The 26,701-nt window shown below is 42.9% G+C and overlaps 1 protein-coding gene and 1 long non-coding RNA gene across 4 annotated transcripts in view; one reads left to right on the forward strand and one right to left on the reverse strand.

The window, feature by feature from the left end:
- Positions 1–26,701, reverse strand: part of PBX1 (PBX homeobox 1) — a 279,686-nt gene that overhangs the window by 14,586 nt on the left and 238,399 nt on the right. For 2 of the 3 annotated variants that reach the window (XM_031688705.2, XM_072946219.1), the window contains 3 exons: positions 23,774–23,933; positions 16,502–16,614; positions 15,092–15,181 (listed from right to left, as the gene is read on the reverse strand). In XM_031688705.2, the coding sequence (XP_031544565.1) occupies positions 15,092–15,181; positions 16,502–16,614; positions 23,774–23,933 (363 nt within the window). The remainder of the gene's footprint in view (positions 1–15,091; positions 15,182–16,501; positions 16,615–23,773; positions 23,934–26,701) is intronic. The other variant, XM_072946220.1, reaches the window with a different exon arrangement.
- On the forward strand, positions 609–1,725 carry LOC140687955 (uncharacterized). Its single transcript, XR_012062586.1, has 2 exons — positions 609–813; positions 1,427–1,725. It is a non-coding gene; the product is annotated as an uncharacterized lncRNA (long non-coding RNA).

Consider the following 26,701-nt stretch of genomic DNA (forward strand, 5'->3'; position numbering starts at 1 on the left):
GCCTTGGCTTTGCTGAAGGACTATTATCTACTCAGGGCACACACAGGGATGGTACAGACACCTTGACGATGAACGGTGACCAGCCCCGGAGCACACACATAACTCGCGGTGTAAACCTGAAGGCCATTTGCCATCACGCAGGAAGCTAAAGCCTCTTAGACTTTTCTGACCATCCAAGAGACAGCAGTTACCCCAGATTATCAGACCCACAATGACGTGCCGTGTAAAGAGAGACACCGAGCCAACGCCACATTCCCAAGACTGGCATGTTCAAGTACACTTAGGACATTAATAGCAATTTACGTGCCATCACTGAGACAAAGCCATAAAGGCTCCGCTGGCAGCCTCTTATTTTGAAGCCTATTATTTGTGGGAGTTACAGGTTATAATCACAACAGAAACTTTCAAAACCCTTCTCTTCTGTGACGCACCAAATCTATTTCAGAGCCATAATTGCTATGTCACCGGAGAGTTGGCTGCTTAATGCACTCAAATGCCATTTAGTGTTTGCAGGGTCATCACAGCTAACAGAAGGGTGGGGGTGGGGGGGAGAGATGTGGTGGGAAGTTGTGGGGGAAAGGCAGACAGAGAACGTTGAGAGGAATGTGCTAGAATGGGGCCCTGGGCTCCACTGAGCCTTACTGAAGGGATGGTCCTGTTGTTTTGAGAATTCTATTTACCTAGGAGATGAGGGCAGGTGCTTGGAAACCATGTACCCAAGAGTTCTGAACTATTTTGACACCATCCCAGGCATCTTCAGTGGACGCTGGGGCAAGGCCGCTTTTATCCTGAGATGCTCATCCAAGGATAAGAGTGGGTTGATTTTTTTTTTTAATTTAAATTTTTTTTTTTTCCGTTTTAGATTGTCCCAGCAATCTCTGCAGTGGTAAAGCTTCCAGGAGTTTGACATGGCTTTTCTGTACATGTTCTGCCAGGTGGGTGTGAGGGGCAGAGGGAAGGATGATGGTGAGATGTCAAAATTCAATAACCTAGAAGAATGTGCTGCCTGTCAGATGGTAAAAGAAGATGCGAAGGGACAGACAGAGCATCCAAAATATGAGAAAACATCTAGTCACTCAAAAGACCATCTTCTAGACCCGAGTTTAGCTAAGGTTGTAAGAAAGCTTTTAAATTATATGTAGCTTCATTCCTTCAACCTGGCTATAAACTAGCCAATGACTTATTCGGCAATTCCTAATACTTAGGGGAATACTAGACACAGAGTAAATCTTCAAGGAAAGTTTTGACTGACTAATGTATCTGTAGGTTCTTTTAGACAATTCGGGTTCTATTTTACAGTCCTGTGTTTTTTCAGAGACTATAAGAAATATAGAAAATGTCAAGCCAATTCAGATTGCAGGGTTAATTTTCTTTTTTTAAGATCACCATCAGAATCACACATAGATCTGCCTTTCATTTTTCTTAGGCTAACAATCCAGCTTTCCCTCTGGAGAACTTTACACAGAAATAGACGGAATGAGACCTGGGGCCCTATCGCACATGAGCCTCCCTCCAGTGAGAATACAATTTTCTCTATTTTCTCAATATTGGCCAAGCGAGAAATGGAGTGATGTCCTTCTCGTGTAAGAGTTCTTAGAAGTCAATAAGAAAAACATGAACGTTTCAAGAATACATATGACAAGACGAACAAAGAGATGATAAAGGTTCAATCTCTTTAGGAAATCAAAGAGATACAAATTCAATTAAAATAAGAATGAGCTGGCATTTTATAATGTGATAATTGACAAAAGATCGAAAAGCCACTAAGACACAGTTATTGAGGGTGTGAGGAAACAGGAAATGATCAAAAATGCTGTGGGAACCATCAATTCCTGGAAGTTTCCAGGAGAAGAGTTTACAATACATCACAAAGGCCTTAGATTTGTTCACATCCTTTGATCCAGCAACTCCGTTTCTAGGAATTTATTCAAGGAAATAATAGAAAATATGCACTGAATTTTCTGTACTATGATGTTTGCCACAGTGTTATAAATAGTAAAAAAAAAAAAAAAAAGAAAGAAAAGAGAAAGAAAACAGTTCAAATGTTCCACAGTAGAGATTGATTAAATAAATTACGGACTTCCCTGGTGACAAACTCCTATGCGGTTATTAAACTTATGTTTGAGAAGAATGTTTAATGATATGGAAAATATTCACAATATATTTTTAGTAAAATAAGCATTTTAGTAAAATGATACGTTCGATATGATCGTAACTTTCCTACACCCACACAACGTACTTACACACAAAATGCTAGACGGCTGCAGAGCAAAAAGGGAGCAGTAATTTTCTTCTGTGTGCTTTTCCTGCAGTCTCCAAATTTTCTACATTAAACATTAATTTATAATCAGAAAAAAAAAAAGGAAACGTAAACAAAGCATACGGAGGCAAGTCCACATCTAATTTAGATCTTTGTCTCATGTGCTTGAAAGGTCTTGGCTGACGTCTAGGATTCACTAGAGAAAAGACCAACACAGTTAAATGGTCAGGTATAGGTCTGAGGAAGAAAGACGAAGGTAAGTGGAACTCCTTTGCCCTGGAGAACAGAGTTAGCAAGTGTCTTCATAACTCTCCTCAAAATATAATTACCTGCGAAGAGTATTAATCAGTTGTTTTCCCCATTCCACAAAAAATGAGGTCAAAAGAAGGGGGCTAAACGTAGCAATCAACTTAGACAGGATGGAGAGTTGCCTGACAAGAAGCTCTTGCTCCCCTCTGTGTTCTCCTTGCCCTAATGTCCACAATAACTGGTTAATAATACATTCCAAGAGAACGTCTGCTGACGGAATGAGTAAATGGGTGAATGAACGAACTGCAGATCAGGCAAAGTCCTCAGGGACAACACCTGCCGCAGAAAAACAGTAGGGGGAAGAGAAGAACCAGCGCCAGATCTGTGGGCTCTGAACAGACCCAGAAAAAGAGTTCTGGTATGACCTGGTGAAGAGGATAGGGTTTAAGCTATAAATAAGCTGGAGGTAAAAGGTGGGTACCAGGTTGTGATAAATAGAAAAAGAAGACAGAAAAAAAAAGCCATTCTCTGCCAGAGCAACTCTTTCTGGACAACAGAAACACACACAGGCATACGTGTGGGGGTTCCAGGTGGACAGAAAATCTAGCCACAGGTTGGTTTCTGGGTTTAAAAAAAAGACAAAAAAAGGAAATGTGACAACTGGTTCAAGTAGGCTCACTTCAAAAAGCATGCATTAAGCACCTTGTGTGTACCAAGTCTGAACTGAAGGCTGGGATGCAAAACTAGCATCCTTCTCTTCAAGAAACCTGGGCTGCAGGGAAATGAAGAAAAGAATTGGAGAAGAACTTCCACTGTAAGCCCAATGCACTAAGTACTATGTAGGTACAGCCTGGAGGAACTAGGAAGTCCTTCTAGGAGTAAAGAATCCTGGTCTAAATCCTGTAAAGTGAGTAGGATTTTGAGATGTTTTCTTACTGCCACAGGTTCTGGGCCATAGATTCTGTTGCTTAAGAATTTTTTTTAAACATTGTTATTGTGGTATGATTCCTGTACAGTGAACTACACATAGTCAGGTGCACAGTTTGATGAATTTTGATAGCTGTGTATACACCGATGAAACCACCACCACCATCAAGATAGCTACCATTTCCATCACTTCCTAAGAGGTGCAGTTTTCAAACTCCCAATTTATCCTTTCACACCCCCTTTCCCCCACCTGGTAACCATAAGTTTGTTCTCTATGTCCGTGAGTCTGTTTTGTAGATAAGTTCATTTGTGTTCTTTTTTATTTTTAAGATTCCACATATAAGCGATATCATACAGCATTTTTCTTTCTTTTACTCAGAATGAATGTCTCTAGGAAAGGCTAAGCTTACTAGGACAAGAGGAGGGAAGAACCAACGTATCTACCAGGCACTTCTGGAAACTGTGCTCCACAGAAGAAGTGCCTATGCAGGTACTCAGTGATCTTCTTTTTCTTTAAAAAAAATTTTTTTTTAAATGGAGGTACCAGGGATTGAAGTGAGGACCTCGTGCATGCTAAGCATGCACCTACCACTGAGTTACTATACCCTTCTGCCGCCTTGGTGATTTTCAACATCAAAAATAGTCACATGAGACAAGGAATGAAAATTGACACCTGTGGGTATATTTTTTCTAACTTTTCGATTTTTGGTTGTTTGATGCCTGATTTTGTCCCCCTCTGAACTTTTTTAGTGTTTAGTTTACATTTTTTAAAATGTCCTAGTTACTTCCACAAACTTGAATTCAATCAGTTAATGCATATAGAGTGCCTAACACATGGAGAGAAGTCAGTATGCGTTAGTTATTAATACAATTATTAAATGTCATTTTAGCCTGTTAATTTTCTCTTCTTACTGTTTTTTAATTGTTCTTTAATGTACTGCTTTATACAACTTCCTTGTTTTATTGTTTTATTACTACTTGCTCTGGTTTATAATCTTTGTAAGTATGTTCTTAGCGGATATGCTGTCTGTTTTAACCACTCATCCTCGCTTGTTCTGCGTTTTTATTGTTCTGTTTAGTACCTGTGTATCTTAATTGCTTTTAAGCTTCCTCTTGCCACTTCACGTGCAGTTTTTATCCTTCTGCTGCCACTTCCAGCCTTCCATTGCCTTGTAGTTCATTCGTGTATTTTTTCTTCCTAATTCTGTTTTTCTTATTTCCTGGCTCTTTTCAATTTAGTATTTGCCATTCTTTTTTTTTTTTCTATTTAATTTTTCTAGTTTTATTCATCCTATATTATCTGTGTACCTTGCTGCGCTTTTTCTTTTAACTCACACTTTTTATTTTTCATTCTTTTTAATTATTAAAAATGCCGAGTGTTAAGTGTCGACAAAGAGGGACAGTCTTGCTCGAAGTCCTGGCCCAGTGAAGCAAGGTGGCCCCTTTTTATCTTTTCTGTTGGTCTAAGGAGAACTGTTACTTCTATAGTTAATCCCCTAGTTTCTTCAATGCGGATCATCCATCTTCTAAAACGATACTTAACATGTGTAATCAATTAATAGGCAAAATTTTCCTCTTCTTCCATTTTACTGTCTTCAAATTAAAAAAAGAAAGAAAGAAAAAACTCTACTGATATTTTATACCTAGATTCCTGGCACTTCTTGCCAACTATTTTAATGAATCACCAAATCTCTCCATGAAGAGACACTTGATCTAAATCTTTCATCTCTCTCATGTGTGATCACTAGGTCCCTGACTAAGTTGGTTAACCAAATGTGACGCAATAGCCACATAGAGTAAGCTATACCCAGGGAAGGACTTTCTATATAATTTTTAGATTTAATTTTAATAAAAAATGAACCAATCAGTCTCAAGCCTTCTATCTGCTGCCCTGAAAGGATATGTAACAGGACAGTCATAACTGAGTTCTTATCATTCTTTTCTATGTCAGCCAGGCTCCAAAATATTTATTACCAGGAAACATAATGGATTCTCTTACTGTAAGTTTCTTGCCACCTCCCTTCATTGAGCGTAAGGAGTAAAGGTTCAAGGTTCCCTCTGGATAAAGGGAAAGAATAGAAGCTTTGAGGTTAGACCGTCTTGGGTCCACAGCCTGGCTCTGTCACCGGCGGGCTCTTTGATCTTGGGCCACCTACTTAACCTCTCCGAGTCTCTGTTTTCTCATCCATAGGATGGGGATGAGAATGTTTACAGAGACATTGGTCTATATTAGGGCACTCAGTCAATGTTATGAGTTAGTATTCATGTAGTCTGGATATTGGTGGATGCTCAAGTTATCCCCAGAACCTGAAGCACATAATTAGTTGTGCTTTTTTTATATTGGGTCTCACTAGAACTCCTGAGCTTTGGTGAGCGAGGGACCTGAAACTTCCCTCATCAGAATCTCATCCTCTTGCAGAGCATCCTGTTAGCCTACAGGTCGGCTGAGGATGGGCTTCCACACTCCCATGGTAGATCACCTCCCTAAGGAGATAAAGCACAATTTCAGACAGGTGTGTGACTTTGAAACATAGTAAGTTTGTAGAAGTTTGTGGGAGGCTTCCAAAAAGGAATTGGACTTCAAGCTGAAGGACACCAGAGAAGAAAGAGGGAGAAACAGCAAAAGATAAGAGGAGAGATGTATTATCTTACAAGTGAGAAAATCATACTGTAATTGTCCAGTACCATTAATTTCTATTTTTATATATTTTGAAAAGTTCTTAGTATGGAAGAGGGATATAAGTCCCTTTAAAAGCAGGCACAGCAAGTCAGAACCTTAGGTAAATGTAGACTAAACCATCTTATTCAATTATAAATGGCCTTTTTAGCGGAGTTTGGCTATAAGAGTGAAGGGGTCAGAAGCAGCTGGGGGTGGGAGGGGGAGGGGAACACCTGACTGGTGGTTGGAAAAGACTAGACTATTCTGTGGATAACTTGGGGCTCTGTCCTTCTGTTTCTTTCTTTTTGTCTGTTTTTGTAAACTATGGGAAAGGGGTAGACACAAGACAATAAAGGGTAGTAAATTTACATGCAACTATATTACATTTGTCAAAACTTCGAGAATGTACACTTATGGTCTGTACATTTAATTGTGTAAAATTTTACTTTAGAAGAGGAAAAAACTGCAAACAAATATCGAACTCTAGTTAATGATATGTATACCAGTAGTATTTATTTCAGTGCAAGTGTACTGTTGTCTATAATTTATCTTGAAAGGCATCAAAAAATAAGATGAACTGACAGATGAATGTAAAGATGCAGATTCAGACAGATGCACACACGAGGAAGCCAGTGAAATCATATATTAATGACCGGATCTAGGTGGTAGGAATACTGTAAAATTATTCTAAATTTTCTGCATGTTTGAAAACTTCAACATAAAATGTTGGAGAATTTTAAAAAGGTAGGCTCCTTAATGTAAAGATAGCAGCATGATTCCTCCTCTTAGGTAAGTCTTAGGGGAAGGCCTCACCCGCTAGAACAGGGCTTCTCGAACTCAATCTGCTTAGCAATCCCCAGGAGGTCTGGTTAAAATGCAGAATGACCTAACACTCTGGTCGGGCCTGTGATTCTGCACTGGTCTCAAATTCCCAGGTGATGCCAAGGATGCGGACTTGCAGGTCACACTAGCAGGGCAGGGAGGAAGGAACAGCTAAGCAGAAGCTGCCAGCGAAGGCTTCAGGCACCTGGGAGATCTGAAACAGAGACTGGACCTCACTAAGTCCGCAAGAGTCTTCAGAAATAAAGGTTCAAATGAAGATGAGTTCAAAGACATGTTCGGCTTAGGCTTGAAAAATTATTAGGTTAGATGAGTTAGTGGCAGACAAGAGTTGGAAACGACGGCAAATGGAACATACTAAGTGAAGGTGCTTATATATTTATATTTTAAATCTTCCTCCATATTATCTCATTGTTTAAAGCACATTACGCTAGTCTGAACTTAACTTCTTGCACATGGTTAATTTTTAATAAAGAGTTCTATTTATATGAGGAACGGCTTACTGAAGCAGAAAGCATGCCTCTGTGTGCTCTGCATGAGGAAGTCTACCCTGTTTTCACAGCATGGTCGGCGCTCCAGCGCTATCCTGCCACCTTTAGTGGCTACCAAACACCTGGACAGAGCACCTAGAACTGTGCTGTCCTGACACAGCAGCCACTAGCCACGTGTGGCTATTGAAATTGAGATTAATTCAAATTAAATTCAATTAAAAATTCATTTTCTTAGTCACACTAGCCACATTTTGAGTACTCAACAGCCATATGTGGCTAATGGTTCCCTTACAGGACAGCACTGAAATAGAGCATTTCCACCAGGGTTAAAAAAAAAAAAAGCCTTTTGGATAGCACGGTTCTAGAAGGAAAGAACAGCTTTTGGCATAGTCACTTGCAAACCTATAAAAGGATGGCAGATGTCAATCCATGTTTATAAGCAACTCATTTTTGGTTGATAGGAGTATAGTTACACATTCGTAAATAACTCTTACAACGGCCATTCCCCCAGTTCTTCAAAAATAATCTTATATTGACTATATTCAGTGGTGTAGTCCTTCCCTTTCAGAGAAAGTAGTGGACTGAAGTGAACACTCCCAGTCCTTCAAGCTTTCTGTGACTTCACAGAGGGCAAGAATCATGTCCTGTTGATATTTGAATTCCTGGTACTGGATGTCAGAAGGTTCCCTATAAACACTTGTTGAATAAAGCATTTATTCATTTATTTACTTCTCTGGTTAATTGTTCCATGTTAGCCATGCCTTCTGCCTTATTTCTCTGGTGGACCAGAGAATATTTATAGAGCTCTAAATCCTTAATATTTAAAGATATGGAAAAGAATTTCCCCAAACTCAATTAGAGCCAGAGGTGCATTTTTTAAATAAACCAAATTTAAAAATAACAATTAGATTTTCTAAAAAGAGGTCTAATATTTTTACCTGAAAACAAACTTGTCCAAAATGTGGAATTCCCTCCTCGAAGGCAAGAAGAGGGGGCCAGCTTCTGAAATGAACACTAACGTTTCCCACAATGAAATCCAGCCAATTGAATCAGCTTAATATTTACTGAGGTCTAGAGGGGTCGTGCCACTTTTGGGAGCAACCGTGAAACAAACTGCCTTTTGGAGGCTGTGACTTTTTTCTTCGCAGAGCGGAAGGCAGGATCCACCTGAGTCAGGAATAACTAACCCGATCACAGCCCAGGGACGGCACGGCTGCAGGGACAAACGTGAGCCCAACTGGGTAGGATGCTGAGGCATCCGTCCCAATAAAACCAGCACGGTGTGCTGTGTACATTATTGTCATGTCACGTATGGGCATCTTCCCCCCCAAACACAAATTTCTCTTTCACTTATAGCTTTGAAGTATGTCCTCTAATCTTGGGTTTTCTTGGGAATGGAAAAACTTGTTTACAAGTAGAACAGGGCACTGAAAGAGGGGCTTTGGCATTTTCTAGCTCAACTGTCCTTTTTAGATTTCAGGAAGCTGAGCCCTATCGAGGGAAAGTGACTTGTCCACAGTCCCAGAGGCAGAAGTGGCAGGAGTGGAAGCCGTGTACCCATGTGCATGACACCCCACTCACGCTGTAAATGTGACAATGTTTTGCAGTGACTGTATTTCTGTGTTTGAGGTCAATGACATTCGTCATGACTACTTCTACAACGCGGTAAGGAGTCTCCACGAAAGGACACTTCTCAGTCCACGAGATGGCTGTTTTGTGGGGAGGAGGGTAGATTTCTCTATCTATTGCTAGTTGGTCTTGGATTTCCTCTCTTCTGCCACATAACTTAATTTCAAATTCCCTCCGTTGAACTTCAGAGCTGACTGGCTCCCCTGTCCTAGGATTCCAAGAACACGAAACCTCATCTCAGACAAGGTGCTGAGTGAGACCGAAAGTTAAAATACATCCTAATTGGCATCAGGGTTTTTCCAATTTGATCTGGATGTGTTATGATGTAGCCACATTCCCTGAGGTCAAAAATGCTACTGATGACATATTTGCTGAATGAATGAATGAATGAATACATGAATACACAAATGAACGAATATACCATTGAATAGATTTAGCCTCATTCACCCTCTATATTTTTACAGGCTTTCATGTCGCAGCTGGGGAAAAACAATGGATGGCATATGACATTACGATATGGGTTTTTTTTTTTTTTTTTTTTTTGCTGCTCCAAGTATTGTTGGCTCAAATAAAATGCTTTTCTGGTCTCAAATGCTCAGTTGATATGGTATTAAGGCTTAAAGGCACCATCATGTAAAAAGCTAAAGGGACTTACTGCTTCCCCTTGGCTCTGTGATAAGGCTGCAAACCTCTTGAAGGCAGGAGTCCATCTACCCTACCCTACACCGCTGCTTTCAAACCCGTGGAGGTTGGTGCACCATATTCAGGCCGGTCCATCACCCTCACTCCTTTTACCCCCAAGCCCGGGGCCACTCACTGGTCCCTGGCCACCACACCAGAAGGTACCCAAAGGCAACTAACTGGGAGCACATCTGAATATGGCTTACTATCTTCAAAATTCACATTCGGCTTGGTAGAAAAATTAAACTGCCATATAATTAAAGTGAGTTTTTAAAGATCTGCATATGATTTTAATGATCGCCCTCCCTCCCCAGTCCTACGACGCCACATGTGGCGACATCTTATTAATATATACTTTAAGTGGAAGGAGGTCTCACAGTAGTCGTTGAGAAAAAAATTAAAATGATGGCCTGTGGCCAAATGTGACCAAGTAACCCTGGTGATTTCCGAATGCCTGAAACACATTCACTTAAATGGTTTGCTATTTTTGGTCCTAATGATTTATATTTTATTTATTTTCTTACATTTATAAATGTCCTTTTGTCTCTTTGCCTAACATGGGAGAAAGCAAAAACAAAAATAAAAAACGCCTATGTTAATGGTTTACAGAGATCAAAGCTTCAGCTCTATTTTCCCACTATAATTATCACAAAGCAAAATCAATGAGATTTTTCGGTCATAAACTGACGTTCATGGCACTTTGCCTTTATAGAGAGAATGCTAAGACTGTATGTTCATTTTCATTAAAACTCTTGAATAAGAAAAATCTTATAGGGTATCTACTGACATTTAAGATGTGGCTGGAGTGAACTCACTCCCTCAACTCACGTTTAAAAACAATTAAAAATAGTTTCACCCCAAAGAATAATGTTTCTGCTACCACCAATCTCTGAGAATTCAAAGGGAGAAGGTCCTGTAATGCAAGCTCTTCCTCCTTCCCTCAAGATGCAGCTGGCGGGGGAAGTGATGGGGTGGGCTAGGAAGTATGGCGGAGACTAAACAGAGGAAAGTTTTCTGGAAAGAGGAACCTACAGTTGAGCCTGGTGTGCCTTGAGTGAACAGTAAGAATCAAAGAGCATCCTTGTAGGACTCCAGAATGAGCTGAAAGGACCTTAGGGCTTGTTTATCGGGTAAATTTGGCAGATGATGCAACGATACAGAGATGAAAGGACTCGCCGCAAGAAAAGCCACAAGAAGGATCCAAGTTTCCTGACTTCAGGGTGCTGCCACCTTCAACCAGTTTGTTCGTGCAGGTTCCACTCCCGTGTCTGGTAGAGACAGCAGAGAGAACCCCATGAGGAACGATGTTCCACTGCTACGTGGATGGCCATCCAAAGAACAGGTCTGATAAGGATGACTTTTTTAGGAAAAGGTGGCGTTAAGGAATTCAAAGAGAGAATTCTGGACAATAGCATCACTATGTAACTTCCTCTATTTAATGCTGATCTGAATTTTATTCTCAGAGAATCTGCACTGGTCAAAAAGTTTAGAAACTTTTCCCAAAAAGAAAGACTGAAGAAGCTTTCTGAATTAAAAAAAGACAGTCTATGGGCAGATAAGTAAGGCATTTCAAATAAAAATCATCACTAGATACTTTACAGCTGTTATAGAAGATGTGGCTATTGGTCCTGAAAACGCGTTTTTAAATTTAGTGGTAGTTTGTCTTCTGTCTGATTTATTCCTTCAACAAATGTGTTTTGAGCAGCTAACAGAGGCATTTTAGGACCACACACATATTCAGGAACGAAAGACACAAAGAACAGACAGTAAGGAGGAGCTAGACATGGGAGAGTGGGATTTTGAGAGCAGGGTGGGGTGCGGAAGGTGATGGAGGAAGAAAGGACATTTGCATAGTCAGCACACATGAGTGGATGTAGGGAACACCTATCGCTAGGTGAAAGTCAGCTGGCTACGTTGCCTGGCATCCAAAGTTTACTGGGTGACAGGACGAGAGGAAAGGATTGGAAAGACTCTGAATCTCAGGCCAGCTGCTCAGCTAGGCAAGAGAGGCATGATTTCTGGGCAAGGAATGACGACACTCGGGATGAGTGCAGGAGAAACTAAAGGCAGGAAGAGTAATTAGGGTATAATCACAAAAGTCCAGCGAATGAACTATTTCTAGAACAAGGATGGTGGCAGTGGGAAGGGACAGGAATAAGGGGATGTGATCTTTAAGTCTGTCCGATCGACAGAGAAGTGACCTAATCTCCCTCCATTACTCTAAACCCAGTAACCACTGCCCGTTGTCATTTGTGAGCACAAATCACTCAAGGAGGCATCACTTAACGCTCGCCACGGCGGGGGAAGGGGGGCCCTTTGGCCCGGCACAACTCGATACTGCTTTCGAAAGCATCCTTTTCCATCAGAAGAGGAAAATAAGTGACAACTGAGACCTAACGTCCCCCCACTAGGAACTCCCTATGGAGAAGACTGCTCCTACAAAGGGAGAAAAGAGGTCAACTTGGAAAGTTCTCACTTAGAACGGTTTTTCCTACTGCATTCGCGTGGAGCAAGCTATGCTTTGCCAAGCCCTTTCCTGCCGATTCTCTCCTCTGCCCTAATACAGCCCTTGAGGCATGAAGAGTGGGAATTACTGGCCCCATTTTATAAACGAGCATTTGACGTCTGTCCTCGGACACATGAGAGTCACCAGGGCGGGAGTCTCCCAGCCCCCATCACAGGGCTCTGACCACTGCACCCTTGCAGCCCCCTCGCGTTAAAAGCAAGTGGTCTGAACTCTACAGGATTTAAAATAGACACTGGTCGGAGAAGGTGTGGGTGCTGTGAGAACGCAGCCAGGGGAGCCGAGATAGGCTGCCCAGAAAACGTCCTCCACGGAATGAAACACAATCCAGAGCCCAGCTGGGAATTCCACTGCTGCCCTGGGTTTAGGGACTGTTTATTTTTACTCCTTGGCTCAATTCTTTCATTCCTGTCCTTGTCTCTTCTCCCTCCCTCCCTTTTTTTTCTCTCTCTCTCTCCCTTCTGGCAGCCAGAGGCCTCTCTGCACATAACACAGGGAGCAGCGTCTAATACCTAAGAATACATGTCCCTCTACCAAGCTGAGGCTCCTGCAGGTGGCACAACTTCAAACTGATACCAAAGGAACATCCCGTATCATGATCTGCCTTGGATTCATTTACTCTGCAGATTAAAGACCCGGAAATCAAATAAACTTACAGTTCACAGGGGGGAAAAATAATCAGCACAAAATGAGATGCTTTCAAGTGGCGTTTGCCAGCCCCGTTTTTGTGGTGGGCTGATGTAGTCGGACATAACTGTCCGCACGTGCTTGGTTACACCATTTCAGAAATGATTCCCAGCCCACGAGACGATGTCAGAGGGGCCAACGGTGACCCATTCCCCCACCCCCAAGCCCGAGGCTGAGGGCTCCTCTCTTCTATGCTCCCCAGTTAGGAAAGAAAGGTGCTGAATGACAGAACTGGCGGCCCCATTTCCTGCCCAGCCTCGTAGACTTTCTTCAGTTCCCTTTTCGAATGTGCCTATATCCTCGCCCCCCAACTCTCCTACTTTCCTCGTGATCCTCTCTTCTACTTACGTGCAGAGCAGAGCTTTTTCTGGAAAAATCTCTTACAGCTCAAGAAGATTCAGGAAATGCATACATGCGTATGTGCCAGAAAACCCCCCGCCACCGCCACACACAGAGCTACGGAAACCATTTTTGAGAACCCAATTCTCCACCATGGTATCTCCTAATTTTTCTAAGCAGGCGCCTGGCAAGTTAGCCATGAACACAGTAATAATCATCAGTATAAGCACAGGAAGGAGAGAACCCGTTTGCTCTGGAAACCCTTTAAAAAAAAAAGGGACCCAGTTGCCCAGTTATGTTTACCAGGGTCAACTCTGACCGACCTCCTTCCCTTGAGAAGAGGAACTTGGCAATTCTTTATCAACTCAGAGCAGATTCTGCCTAAGGAAGGTAGAAAATAGAGAATTCCTAATCGGAAGGGGTCTGAAAAGTCACCAAGACACTCACCACCTGGTGCTTACCTCCCGTCTACAACATTCTTTCCAAGTAGTTAGCCAAACCATGTTTGAACGTTCCAATGAGGGGAATTCTTGGCTTCCAGAGGCAACCAGTCCCTTCTTCGGACAACTCTTGACTGTGAGAAAGGCCCTTCAAATGTTGAAGTGAAACGCGTTTCTCTGAATCTTCCCCTCAGTGACCTCCCCTGCCCTCTTTAGGTCACGCACGATGATTCCAATCTCTCTCACAGGTGACGGCGTGTTTAAAACTATCACCACTCAGATCTACTCTTTCGTGGGCTTAATAATTCCTAATTCTTTCAACGATTCCTCGTCTGATGAAACAGCTGGTGTTTCCTTGCTCCTTTGCAATCTGGCCACACTCACATATGATTTCACCAACGCAGAGTTGAAGGACTTTTTCATCGCAGACACTACACCTCAATTAGAATAAGCTAGCATTACGCTTATATGCTACGCCCACCTTTCCTTCCTTCCATCCCCAATTTACTTTAATCATAACAGAAACAACCCCCAAAAATCACCACCATCATCCAATCACAGTTTCCTTGGGTGGCTCTGAGCCAATAGCTCTACTGGAGCATCAGACGACCTCTAAAAGCCCAGGAAATCACCTCTGATCGAAAGAATGGCCTCCTTTTCCAGGCTGCCCTCTTGTCCCAGCTTGCTGTCACCGCTGCTGAGATAGCGGACGATTGATCTGAGAAATCAAGTTGGATTGCTGTCCCAAATCTACACTCGGGTCTCCTTGTGTCTGTCTGATCGATTTCACTCTGTGCGACATAGCTTGTCGCTATGAATTTTCATGCTAGTCAGGAGCCGCCAGCGCACCCAAGAACAAGTAGAAGATGGTCTGTCCCCCTCCCCATCCCTTCAACATGCCCAGCCTCGGCGTTAATTTTTTTTTAATCGTCCTTAGATTGGAAGAAGGTTTTTCTTTTTTTTTTTTTTTAAAAAAAAAGACCACAGACCTGGATGCCATGGATTCTGGCTATGGGTCTTTCTCCCCAGGTTCCCAGACCCCCGCTCATGGTGACATTTCCTACCACCGTTGTACTAGGTGTCACCTGTTTAGCAGCCCCTCTCGGCTGAACGCATGTGGCCGCAGGTGCCACGCAAACACTGATTGTGTGTGACAGTCCTAGACGCCAGCTGCCTGCATGAAGCCTGCCCAGTCGCCACTTTCTTGAGGGTAGAATGCTGCCGACGGCGTGACCGATACAGAAACAAGAAACTAGGTGCCCGTGAAGCTAAGTCCTACTAAGTGGCATTCTGAGCCCCGTGGCTTTGAAATAATTGGCAGTGATAGAATAAAAACAAAGGGCGGGGGGAGCCTTGTTTTCTTACACTGATGCCCTGCGGACTGTACATCTGACTGGCTGCGAGTCCGTCACTGTATCCTCCTGTCTGGCTGATAACATGGCGAAGGGTATCCACCTAAACAGACGAACAACAACAGAGAGGAAATTAGTCAGGGAGGTGCAGGGAAAGGGAGGCAGGTCATCATCACGCAGGCTACCATTTGGGCATGCCGAATTAATGCAGTCGTTGGAGAGAGTCTTCCTGGGAAAGGAACCACGGGGAGGAGGCTGGGTCTCCTCACTACCCCAAATCCATTACCCTTTCTGAGTTCGGCAGGCAAGACAGTAAAATGGTAGAAGAAGGCTGGGATTCCCAACATTGAAACAAATTCCACGATGTGGCACGAGATGGCAGGGGCTGGGCGAGACGGGGGTTGGAGCGGGGAGAGTGATGGCACTGCCCCTTCCCTCCAGATCATCCTATGTAACTTCTCGGCTGGGAACTCCTAGAAAGGTCAAGGTTCTGTTGAGAGGGGCTGGGTAAACAGTGCAACTAATGCTGTATTTCTGAGGACTTGAAGAATGGCCAGTTATTTAGTCATCGGACCAAAGTCTGACCATTTTCTCCTCCAACTTGTTTCCAGGCAATGTTTCCTGAGCAAGGGGCTGAGTCACCGGCCAGCTCACCTGGTCCCAGGCAGGTGATGCTTCCTGGTCCAGAGGCAGGGTGGGGCCACTGGATGGGCACGGCTCAGAACTCCCCTCGCAGCTCCCACCCAGAGCACACCGCTTCACCCTGTCGCGTCAGGCTGCGTGGTGAGGTGGGAGGACGGCCTCCTTCCCCATCATGCAGGCAAGTGGCCCCATAGGGAGCACCGAGGGCTGACACCACACGACTTGATTTCTGTTTCCCAGCGGGGACTTAGACTCATCACCGGAAACCCAAGTCCCTTGACACCAAGGATGACTGAGAAGAGGAGTTTAGTCAACCTGGCTGGGAGTACTGAAGGCTTCAAGTGAAAACAGGAAACCAAGCTATGTGCCTGTGCATTCATGACCTCCATCTTGGGCAATGCTGAGTGTGGAGAACCAGCAAACCGGAGAGAGACCTGGAGGGTGAGCCCATGGACCGAACGCCTCCTCCCTTTCCCTTTACTGAGCAGAGAATACGCTGGGTCCACTCGCCTGATGGGCCTCGGTCACCTCCCCCTGTGCTCCTCTCCCGCCCTCCTGGGCAGGCTGACAAGCCAGAGCCAGACGCACTCACAAAGTGTGGACGAGATTCCCCACGACAATGGTTGTCTTTGTTTTGGTTTGGTTGTTGGTAAGGTCTGTTTCTACATCTCTCTCTGTCTGTCTGTCTCTCTCTCTCTGGCCAGAAGCAGGAAGTGCCCGTACTCTGAGGGCTCTTGGACTCTAAGGCATTCACCTGGCGGCACATTGGCTGGGTCCCTACCTGTGATTGCACGTTGGCTCCAACCTGGGCCCCTTGGTAAGAATCCCCATTGAGTGACTGCACGCTCATGAACAAATCTCCAGAGTTTGACATGTTAAAAGAACTGGAAGAACCTGGAAAGGAAAGAGTGAGGCACCTGAATCACAGAAAGGAAAAGGCTCGACCCCCGCAACTATCAGCCAAGAGGAGGAACGGCATGCAGAGCAACCCCCAAATAAAAACTAACATGAAAACAACATCGACAGAGCCTGGTTAGTAGCATGAGGAACAGAGCAAGCAATAAAGGGTGCACGCCATTCATGTTATGTGAAGCCACATCTCACCGCGGGTGGCCCTTAGCAACTTCAAGCTGAGAAAGGAAACATCTATTCTTCTCAACTTGGTCTATTCGAACTGGAGACAGTCTCTAGACGTAGGACCTCTCTTTCATGCCTCTAAAATGCTAGGATTGGCTGGGGGACTGCAAGCTGGAGAATATGGGCCAGTCAACGAGACTTCTGCCCCACCACGATGGAGCGCATGAGCTCTCGGCTGGATGCTAAGTAAGCTACTGCTGCACCCATCTCCCCTCATGTGGGGAGCAGCACCTGGGAGGGGAGGGCAGGATGGCAACGCCGCACAGGAAGGCTGGCCCTCTGAAGTGGGCCTCTGACAGTCCTGATTTCTAAAAAGGAGGCAACATTCCCTGGTGGGTGGTCAACAGTCCAAGATGAGCCACGAGGACTGCAAAAATACATGAAAATAATACGCTCTTCCCTGCCACCTGCCATTTTGGAGGAAGACAAGACAGAAAATGGACCAGGAATTCTCAAGCATGCATGAAATATAAAATAGTAACAATAATAAGGGCCTCAAGAAGAGCTGTCTGCTTTCACCTCCTAGAGATGAAGCCTTCTCCCAGAGACTCAGCCTGGAGGCACCACCCAGGTTCCACTGGTCCCCTTATGGTAAACCTAGCCCGCCCTCAACCTCAACACAAAGCCATGAAAAGCTTAATATTATTCTGAAGTCATCGTGCAGCTCAGCGCATTAGGACAGAAAGCTCAACGTGCAAGGTTTGGTTAAAACATGACGTTAGCCTGCAAAAGGAGAGACCTCAGGGACCCAGGTCAGTTCCACACTGCTGTTTCCATCCCTACGTTGCTCAAATCGCATTCCTGCCCTTGAATTCAGAGACAGCCATCATCCATGTGGAATCGCCCAACAATGATTCATGCCCCAGCTCTGACACTTGCTTTTCTCCCAAGATAGGGATTTACACTGTCCTAGGGGGCTGTCCCGCCTCCCATGAAGAGCTGAGGTTAAGCAGAACAGAAGGCTTTTTTTATTCCATGGAAGGACCACTTAACTAGCAATGACTTCTAAACTCTGCCACCCTGCTTAACCATTCATGGTGTCCTCATTCTCCAAAGGCGAGAGCCATTTAGAGGAACCCAATGATTTCCTTGAGGACAATTCACTTGGGAACTACCTCAAGTTAAGAAACATCCCCATCTTGCTTTGTGCTTTAGGGTCTTCATCCACATGTAAGGGACCAGAGAAGTATTTTGCTATCTAAACAGACCCTCCATTCTTACTCATGGGGTTAAGGCAATGCTTTAGGGGGTGGGGGACAACCCAAGCACCACCCAAAGAACTAGGACATCTCCCTAGCTCTGTGACATGTCCTGTCGCATCTGGCATACATCTCTCAGTTTAGCTAATCTGAAAAGAGTTAAAAAGTTGGGTCTTAGGCAAAATAGGTACAAAATTGGACCAGATGTGGCTCACACCCAATCAGCAGGCAGAGGCTTTGGCCTGGACTCTCCTATGAATGTGGTCCTTCCCAACATGTGGGTGACCCAGTGTGTAGCACAGAACACACACATGTTCAGATACATAAGACCCAGGCTTCTATGTTCTAGTTACACCCTTCCCTCTCAAACCTTTCAATGGCAGCAAGATAACCTAAATTTAAAAACCATTTTATAATAAGTACTACAATACATGCTCACCTTTAGATGTCATCAGAACCAAGAACTGTCAGCTCTAAGAACCCAAATCACAACTGTTTATAGGGTATCAGATTCCCACCGCCCCCAACCTCGAGAGTATTCATTTTGAAGCCCAGGTATTCTGTGTTGCTCTCAACCAGATATCATGTCATAAACATACGTTCTGTATGCTTGGTTGACGGTTTACTGGAAATTAACACACAAACTGAGAAATGGGAGAAACCCCCAAAGAGCTACACTGATGCCAAGTAACATGGCATCCATGGAAGCATGAAGGCACGGAATGTGCCATTTACAAGACATACACTGCAACTGACACAGATGATTTAAGAAATATATGTGCATAGATAAATTGTAAATATGTCTGACTGCCTATTGTACACAGAGATAAATATGCACATATCAATGTACTTCACGTACAAATGCATTTGAATCAGAGCAGTAATTGTAGGAAGAGTCCCTGTGCTCTTGGCTGTGCTGTTTCAGCTTTTCATTGTCTCTCTACACCCGAGTACAACACGGCCTGGCTTCTGACTCTCTGATAAGTATCTAGAGGCAGTGACTGCACTGAGGGAAGAGCCCGAGTGCCACTAATACGGCAATAAAGCAGACACAAGTCCACATGGAAATCTGAATAATGAGGGGAAGACACGCCCCTTATCTGGCACTGCAAGTTGGAAAGACCTTATCCTGGGTTGGCTAACCTCCTGGGTAGGATGTGGTTCACAGAGAAGTAGCCCATGGGCTCTCTTGGAGGCTCTGTAGAATTCTCCAAGAACTACAACAGAGTGACCTGGCTTTCTGAGAAGGTCAGTCGGGAACCTTACCTACAGGTAGCTATGATCAGCAATTACTAGATGCACAGTTTGAGACGTGCTTGCCAGTTAACAGATTCGGAATTTGGCTTGGGAAGGGAGGCAAGTGGCTCACGTAAGCTGCAATCCAGACACCTGTGGTGTGTACCAAGCTAAACTTGCCCTCAACTAGACAGAGAAGAAATGACGCATCACCTACGGACGCCAATGCATTTGCCCACACAAACACGATGATGTGGAGATCCGTTAACCTCCATTTTCATAAGATAATTTCTCAAGCACTTCGTTTCTACTCTAAGGAGTCTCCAGGAGAATTAAATGTGTTCAGGAAAAAACCCCAAACTCAGTTAACTTCAAAATCCCCCAAACAGAACATTAATGACGAGATCTAAACCTAGAGCAGGCTTTCTCGACGTTGGCACCATTGACATTTTGGACCAGATGATTTTTCGTGGTGGAGGAATGTCTTCCATATTGTAGGATGGTCAGCGACATCCCTGGCTTCTATCCAGCAGATGCCAAGTAGCATCGTCCCCCCACAATTGTCACAACCAAAAATGTCCCCTGGGGTGCAAGTTTACCACGATTGAGAACCAACGACATAGAACAAGAATGAATGTACTTCTTCCTCAGGGACTCAAGGTGCTTAAAAACGTTAGCTCATTATTACTCACAGCATTTTTATAAAGCAGATGGATGGCAAATAGTGCCTTCATTTTTGCAGTTTAGAAATCAAGGCTCCCCACAGATTAGGTGTCCAGCCTGATCAGACTGGACTCTCATACCATTTGGAAGCTCAAAGACAGAGCCTCTTTGCTCGATGTCAGCTTAGTTATGTCACACTCGCATCTCTATTTTCCACAATTCTTCCCTTTCAAATCCAAAAATCTTTGTTACTTTCTACTCAGGGCAAAGTACAAGAGGGAAAGGTGGTCTGGTTCAACGTGAAACCCCTTTAGTAGGTGTGCATGGTCAGATTCTGGAGTTTCAACTCCAGGAGGCTGTGTTTTCCACTTAGAAATTATGGGGAGAAACAGAGGAAGAAAGAACACAGCAGAAAACATCAATGGGGTAAATTCTTTCACTTGGTTTTAAAAAAAAATTAATTATAAGGGTTCCTGTGGATCTGCTAGAAGTGTCAGATTCTCTGGATGTCTTGCCTCCTCTCTAAATGTGCGTACTTCATGTAAATTTCTCTTGGGAAGCCAGCATCTGGGGGTTTTAATATGATAATCGTCTGCCTGCCAATCCAGAATAGCATCAAACCTACTAAGAGTATAACAAGAATTTGTAAACGAGCTTGCCACTAACTGACCAGTCACGGCTGAATCTGCTGTTGTCCTTGACACACACACACACACACAGCTAAGCAAAAGAATTCAAATCTAGGGGTTCTGAACTGCAAAAACCAGACAGAACAAAACAAAACAGGGGCTGTTTAGCTAATCCCAGCTCCCGATGAAATATCAACGTTGGTGTGATTTCACGACAAGTATCTGTAACGCACAGGCCAATTTCTTTCTTCTTGGATGTTAAAATGTTCTCCAACCCTCCCAAAAGACAATCCAATCTTCCTCAAAAGGCCCTATTTTTTTTTCTGAAATATTTACTCTTGCTTTCATAATCTCATTAAAAACAGGAAGTTGAGAAGGTGTCATTATAGGTCCCCCTAAAGGAATTACAAACCCAGGGTTATAACTGTTGCTCTAATTGGTCCCCATTTTTGCTTTCTTTTGTTCAAAGCTTAATTTTCTTGTCTCCCTTCTATTTCCACTCCTTGCTCCATCTGTTTTGCCCAACTCTGCTGATGTAAAATATAAAGCATGCCACGTATCTCCAAACGCTTGCTAATCCCCACAGGCTCTAGCCCGAAATGATTTTTATGAATTATGTGTAAGGAAATAGGAGGCCAGCATGTATCAACAACCAGAAATATTTAGAAGGGGCCTAAATAAAGATACTGAACTACCGCTCTCCACACAAAAGCCTCTACAAGGAAGAAGATTTACTTGCAAAGTATCTTCCTTGCAGTAGAAATGAGTAGTTATATTTAGCAAAGCTTCTGGAAAAAACTCCTGCTTCTCTATTGAGGATATAAAAAGTCCTCAGGTTCCAGAACTCTAGACTTCAAACTCAACCAAAATGTATTTTCACTTATTAACTTCTTATTACTGCTTATTTAACACTTGCTAATTCAATGATCATTTATCCTTTGGATAATTATCGAAGAGCCAGCACACAGCATTGTAATAAATACCCTATGTGAAAAGCTGAAACATTCTGAAGTTCTCCTTTTATCTGTGAAATGATTTGGGTTGTCTTAAGAGCAAAGAAAATACAGAAAAGCCGATTTCTAACTTTTGCTGTTAAAACATTGATCATTTAAAATTCCATGCGATTGCACAGATACAACAGCATTTGCTTTTGTCTCTATTTCTGAAAAAGCACTACAGAGGGGCTCCTCTGCATGTTATTTCCAACATCTTAGGCACAACTGGAAAGCTTAGCTCAAATTTTCCGTAATAATTTACTTTGTGCTCAGAATAGTCACATGAAGTTTAAGCCACCAGAATAATTCCTTAGAAAGCTGTAATCAGAGACTGGCATTCCAAGGGAGCCAACATAATTCTTAAGCACAGACTTGGGGGTTAAAATGCTTACTTTTCTCTTTTTAAGTGCTTTAGGAAAGAATAAAAAGTTAGGATTTAGTAACGATGGGAGTCCATGGGGCCCGTCTAAGGACGAGCCATAAATCATGCTATGCCATCTGCGATGCAGATCTATCTGGGAGAGAAAGAAGTCCTTCTGATATCTGTTTTGCATGATGATAACCTTTGCAGGAATGTTGAGTGCGTTTTTGCTAATGTTGACAGAACTGTACTTTTTCCAAAGAGACAAGTGTAGGTGTCTGCCTAGCAGTGCAATCCTACTAGTGTGGCCGGGTCTGAGATGCTTAATAATTGACCAGATGGGGAAGAAGGAAACTCTGTAGTTATTGAACCTGGTAGCCTCGATCCTTTGTCAATCAGACCGTGATGAGAAAAGAAGGAAACATACACTCACAAAACTTCAGAAAGCAAATATGCTCCCCGTGGTGCTGGAGTGTTGGGAACAAGAAAACCGGATTGAATTCTACATTGTCTTAGCACTTCCAAGTTTACAAAGCCCTGGCCACTTTTCATGCATGATTCCATTTAAACAAAAGAGGGCTGTGATGGTACAGCCGAGTGACTTGGAGAACCTTCTGATAACAAATCAGTGCATCCAGAAGCTCACAGAAGACCTTACTGTGCAGAGCCTTCCACGTCTCCCATAACAACCCACCATAAGGTAAAAAGAGAACGTATTTTAGTGGCAAACCTGTTGTGAGGTCAAAGACATCACATCCCCCCAACATGTTAGAAACTGGATTTTTAAATCATACTGGGATTTAACATATTTAAATCTGTGATCCTTTAAAGTTGGAGGCATCAATTTTCTTAGACATGCACCCCACAGCCAAAATCAACGCATCTGGTTCATTGGGGGGGGGATATCTTAATCTGAGACTTTTAAAATAAAGTTTCATTTGATAAATACTTAACTTGATAAACTTATTTAATAAGGAAATATTTCTGGTTTCCCCTTAAAAAATAAAGCACCAACATACATGCCTTCCAGAGCGTACCAACATCAATGTTATACTGTAAGTGTTATTGACTATTTTTTTTCACATGTGGAAATTATGAACGGATGGTACAAGAACACCCCAAAATATACTATGTTAGCCCCAACTCTGAAATTAGTGGTACAATACATATTCACTAAAACCCAAGGGCATAGCACATAACTGATGCTGTGACAGGAAAACCGGAATCCGAATAATCTGAATTCGTGAATGGCAATTTTCATTGTCATTTCCATAAAGAAAACCAACACAATAAAACAGTAAAGAACAACAACTATGAACAATGAACAACAATAATGGTAGTCGGCTTTGCAGACCATTCTAACGAGATATGTACAGAAGAGTGACTATTCCTGCGCAGAATGCATGCCAGGAGATGACCCAGACATCACGTGATGGGAACAGCGAAACAGACAGGATAACAACTTTACAGGAAACAGACCAACTGCTAGAACCCCAAGAGACTGTCTCTAAGTAGTAGGTCAAGTTTACTTATTGGCATCTCTGAAAGGAGAATGTAGAGGTCTCCTCATCAAAACCAAGCAGTTTACCTCTGTCCAACTTAAAGAGACACATTAGGGCAAACCCTCTGACAAGCCCAGCTTATAAACAGCAGAACACAATGCTTTTTGGAAATAAAAAGAAAAACCCAAAGTGGTATCAATTAAAAAAGAAAAAGACAATCAAATGCATAAATCAATCAGTAATCTAAGGAATTAAAAGAAAAACCCCAATGTAGGAAAAGCAAGTATAAAAAATGGACAACAGTTCCCCCAAATCAAAGAAAAAAACTAACCAGCTGAGTTGGGAGTTGAGGGTGAGTTAGCTTGGCTTCCGTGGGCTGACACATTGGTAGCAGTGACAGCCGTTTTGGCAGCATAAATATTGGCTTCCTCTTGAAATTTACCTATGTTCTTCTTGTACCGGATTCGCTTATTTCCAAACCAGTTTGATACCTAGAACGGTGTAAAAGAAGATGAGAAAATTACCATTTCATTCTACACAAACATCACTGAAGAAAAGGAAGTGCTTAGGAGAGGGTTGAAGAGGTAGGCTAATTGTTCTTAACCCATCTCTGATTTCGCAACATCACTTAAAAGACCTGAAGTGAGAGCTCTGAGGGGAGGAACGACATAAAATGAGATTCTCATGCTTAATAATAACACAATGTAGCAAAACTGCTGTGATACAAATTTTTCTATGGAAGAGCTGCTCACTTAACTAGGACCCTTTTAGTTTAGGGCAAGCAGTTTCAATTTGCTTACCTCTTATGTAGATGACACTCAAATAAACACAGCATTTTCTAAACACCGGGAGAAATGCCTGTAGTTACTTATCAATGCTAACGCTGACTTTGGGCAGTCAAAATATACAGACCTTGAAACATCCATATAAATCTATGTCAACATATGGGTGCTTTCATGGAAGGATTAATTTCAAATTTTTATTAGTTAAATAACTTTAATGTGGACGGGATTCTTAGCTGCCCTGTCCTATAGACCTTTGGATCAATATAATTCAACCTAATAGATTTCACTAAGTATTTTGTGCAAAGCTTGGTGTTATTTACATAAGGAAAGACTGAAGCATGCCAATGATTATTCCTTTGAATTCCAGGCTTTAAATGTTAACACCAAGACACAAAATAAACCCAATTTACTTTCATTGGTTAATTTAATTCCTTCATGTGGCTCACAGTGGCTGTCCTGGCTTGATTCTGTGTCCCTGTTCCCTTTATACCAAGACCTCTTCTAGACACAAGTGAAACTCAAATTTTACTCCCATAATTTCACTCTGAGGGAGGACAGTTTTACACCCCATATTACAGATGTGATTTCAAGGGAAAATGTTGTGGTTTTATACAATTACAAAACAAACCATGAATTTGGTGAGGAAAGGAGAAGTTGGCAACACATGTACCACATGTAACTTAATTTACCCCAACAATGGCAGATAAAGAAAATTCTTGCAAACTATACTACTTTTTTAAGTGCATTAGTTAAATTAAAAAAAAAATCTTACAAGGCTATCCCCCACAGACCATATACAGCTTGTATTACAGCAGAAATGCCAAGCCTTTGTTATACAAATCAAACCATACCGTTGCAATATTTGTAAACAAGAGAGAAAAAATTCATGAGAAAATGCTTTATTTATTGTAAATATGGGTGCCTACAGAAAGGCGGTTAAATTAGAAGGGCACTTCTGGGTCCTTTCAAGGACCATATCTCTAATTTCACTCTAAAACTCCAAAACGCATGTCTTTCTTGATGTAACTTGTACTATTCATATGAATCAATCTTAATCGTGGTGGTTTTTTGAGTTGTAAGTGAAGACGAGAGGAAGGAGGCAGGGAGATGTCTTCTGAGGTAGCTGGGTGAGCTGGAAGAAAGGGGGAAAGATGAAGGTGGTTTGGGATGACTTTAGAGGAAAAAAGGAAATGCTGGCGGTCTAATTAAATCAGCGACGTGAGAGAAAGGTGAGGAGGAAGAGGGTGGAGAAGGGACACGTGGACGACTCCCTACTACAGGAGAATAGATGCTTCCATAGGGAAGATCCTGGGTCCCTTCAGGCATTTCCTGCCTTGTCCACTAGGGGGATGTCACCTGCCCTGAACACAACAGAATCGGCGTTTTCATTCATCAACTCACTGTCCAACAGTCATTGACGAGGGTCCCCCATGTGCTACGCACCAGGGATACAAAGACGGCTGACACAGAGACAAGAAACACACAACGAATGATTGATTCCCTGGTGGGAAGTTTGATTCACATTTTGAACATGTTAAGTTTGAAGAGCTGGTTGGGCAAAGGCCACGGTGAGGTCCAGTGAGAAGTAAGACACATGCATTTGGTGTTCCGGGAGAGAAGGCTCATCCGGATATTCAAATGGAACCAAGTTTGCAGCTGTGAGCACGGAGGGGATCACTCGGGTTAAGACTGTAGAACCGTGCTTTTCAGAGTCAAGTGTGCACGGACGGCTTATTAAAACAGATCTCTAGCCTTCTGCTCCCTCCCACCAGAGATGCAGATTCAGGACTGGGGAGAGACCCAAGAGTTTACATTTCTAACAAGTTCTCGGGTGTTGCGGATGCTACACTTACAGGCAGCACTCGCACAGAGGAAGGGCTATTCAAGGATCCGATGAGAGGATGGTAACTAGATGGGTTTCAGTATACGAGCGTATCTTTGTTTTTGGATCACAGAGGCCTCAACGGTAAAGAAGAATGTGTGATTTCCAAAAATGGTTAAGAACTGTGGGCTGGGACATGACGAGATGAGGGGTAAAGAAAGGCACAGGTAGAAAGGAGAGATCCTCTGGGAAGACGGAACAGGAGTGGTCCAAGAGGAAGAAGGAACTCTAGGGAGAACAGCGTTAAGGAAGTGGGGGGAAGCGAAGTGATGGGGAAGGAAAAAGGGTATGGGCTTGGGAGGGACGGAGGAAAGAGAAATGTGATACAGTACACGGAAATAATCATTTTAATGGACACACTGTTTGCATCTTGAGCTTCCATAATGAAGGAAGTGAAAGTTGCTGCAACAGGCCAGGATTCCATTTTTTATTCAGATACAATACAGACTAGATCCTAAGAAGTTCATTCTTTTGTCAATAAGGATTTGCAATTCTCAATCCCAGACTTTGAACTCAAACAATATGGTGATTTAACTTTACTTTAGGAGAAGATTTCATGCCTGAAATTCACTGTTTGTGGGTCACTGATGTG

This window comes from Vicugna pacos, chromosome 21, assembly GCF_048564905.1.
Source record: "Vicugna pacos chromosome 21, VicPac4, whole genome shotgun sequence".
In the NCBI taxonomy this organism is placed as follows: Eukaryota; Metazoa; Chordata; class Mammalia; order Artiodactyla; family Camelidae; genus Vicugna; species Vicugna pacos.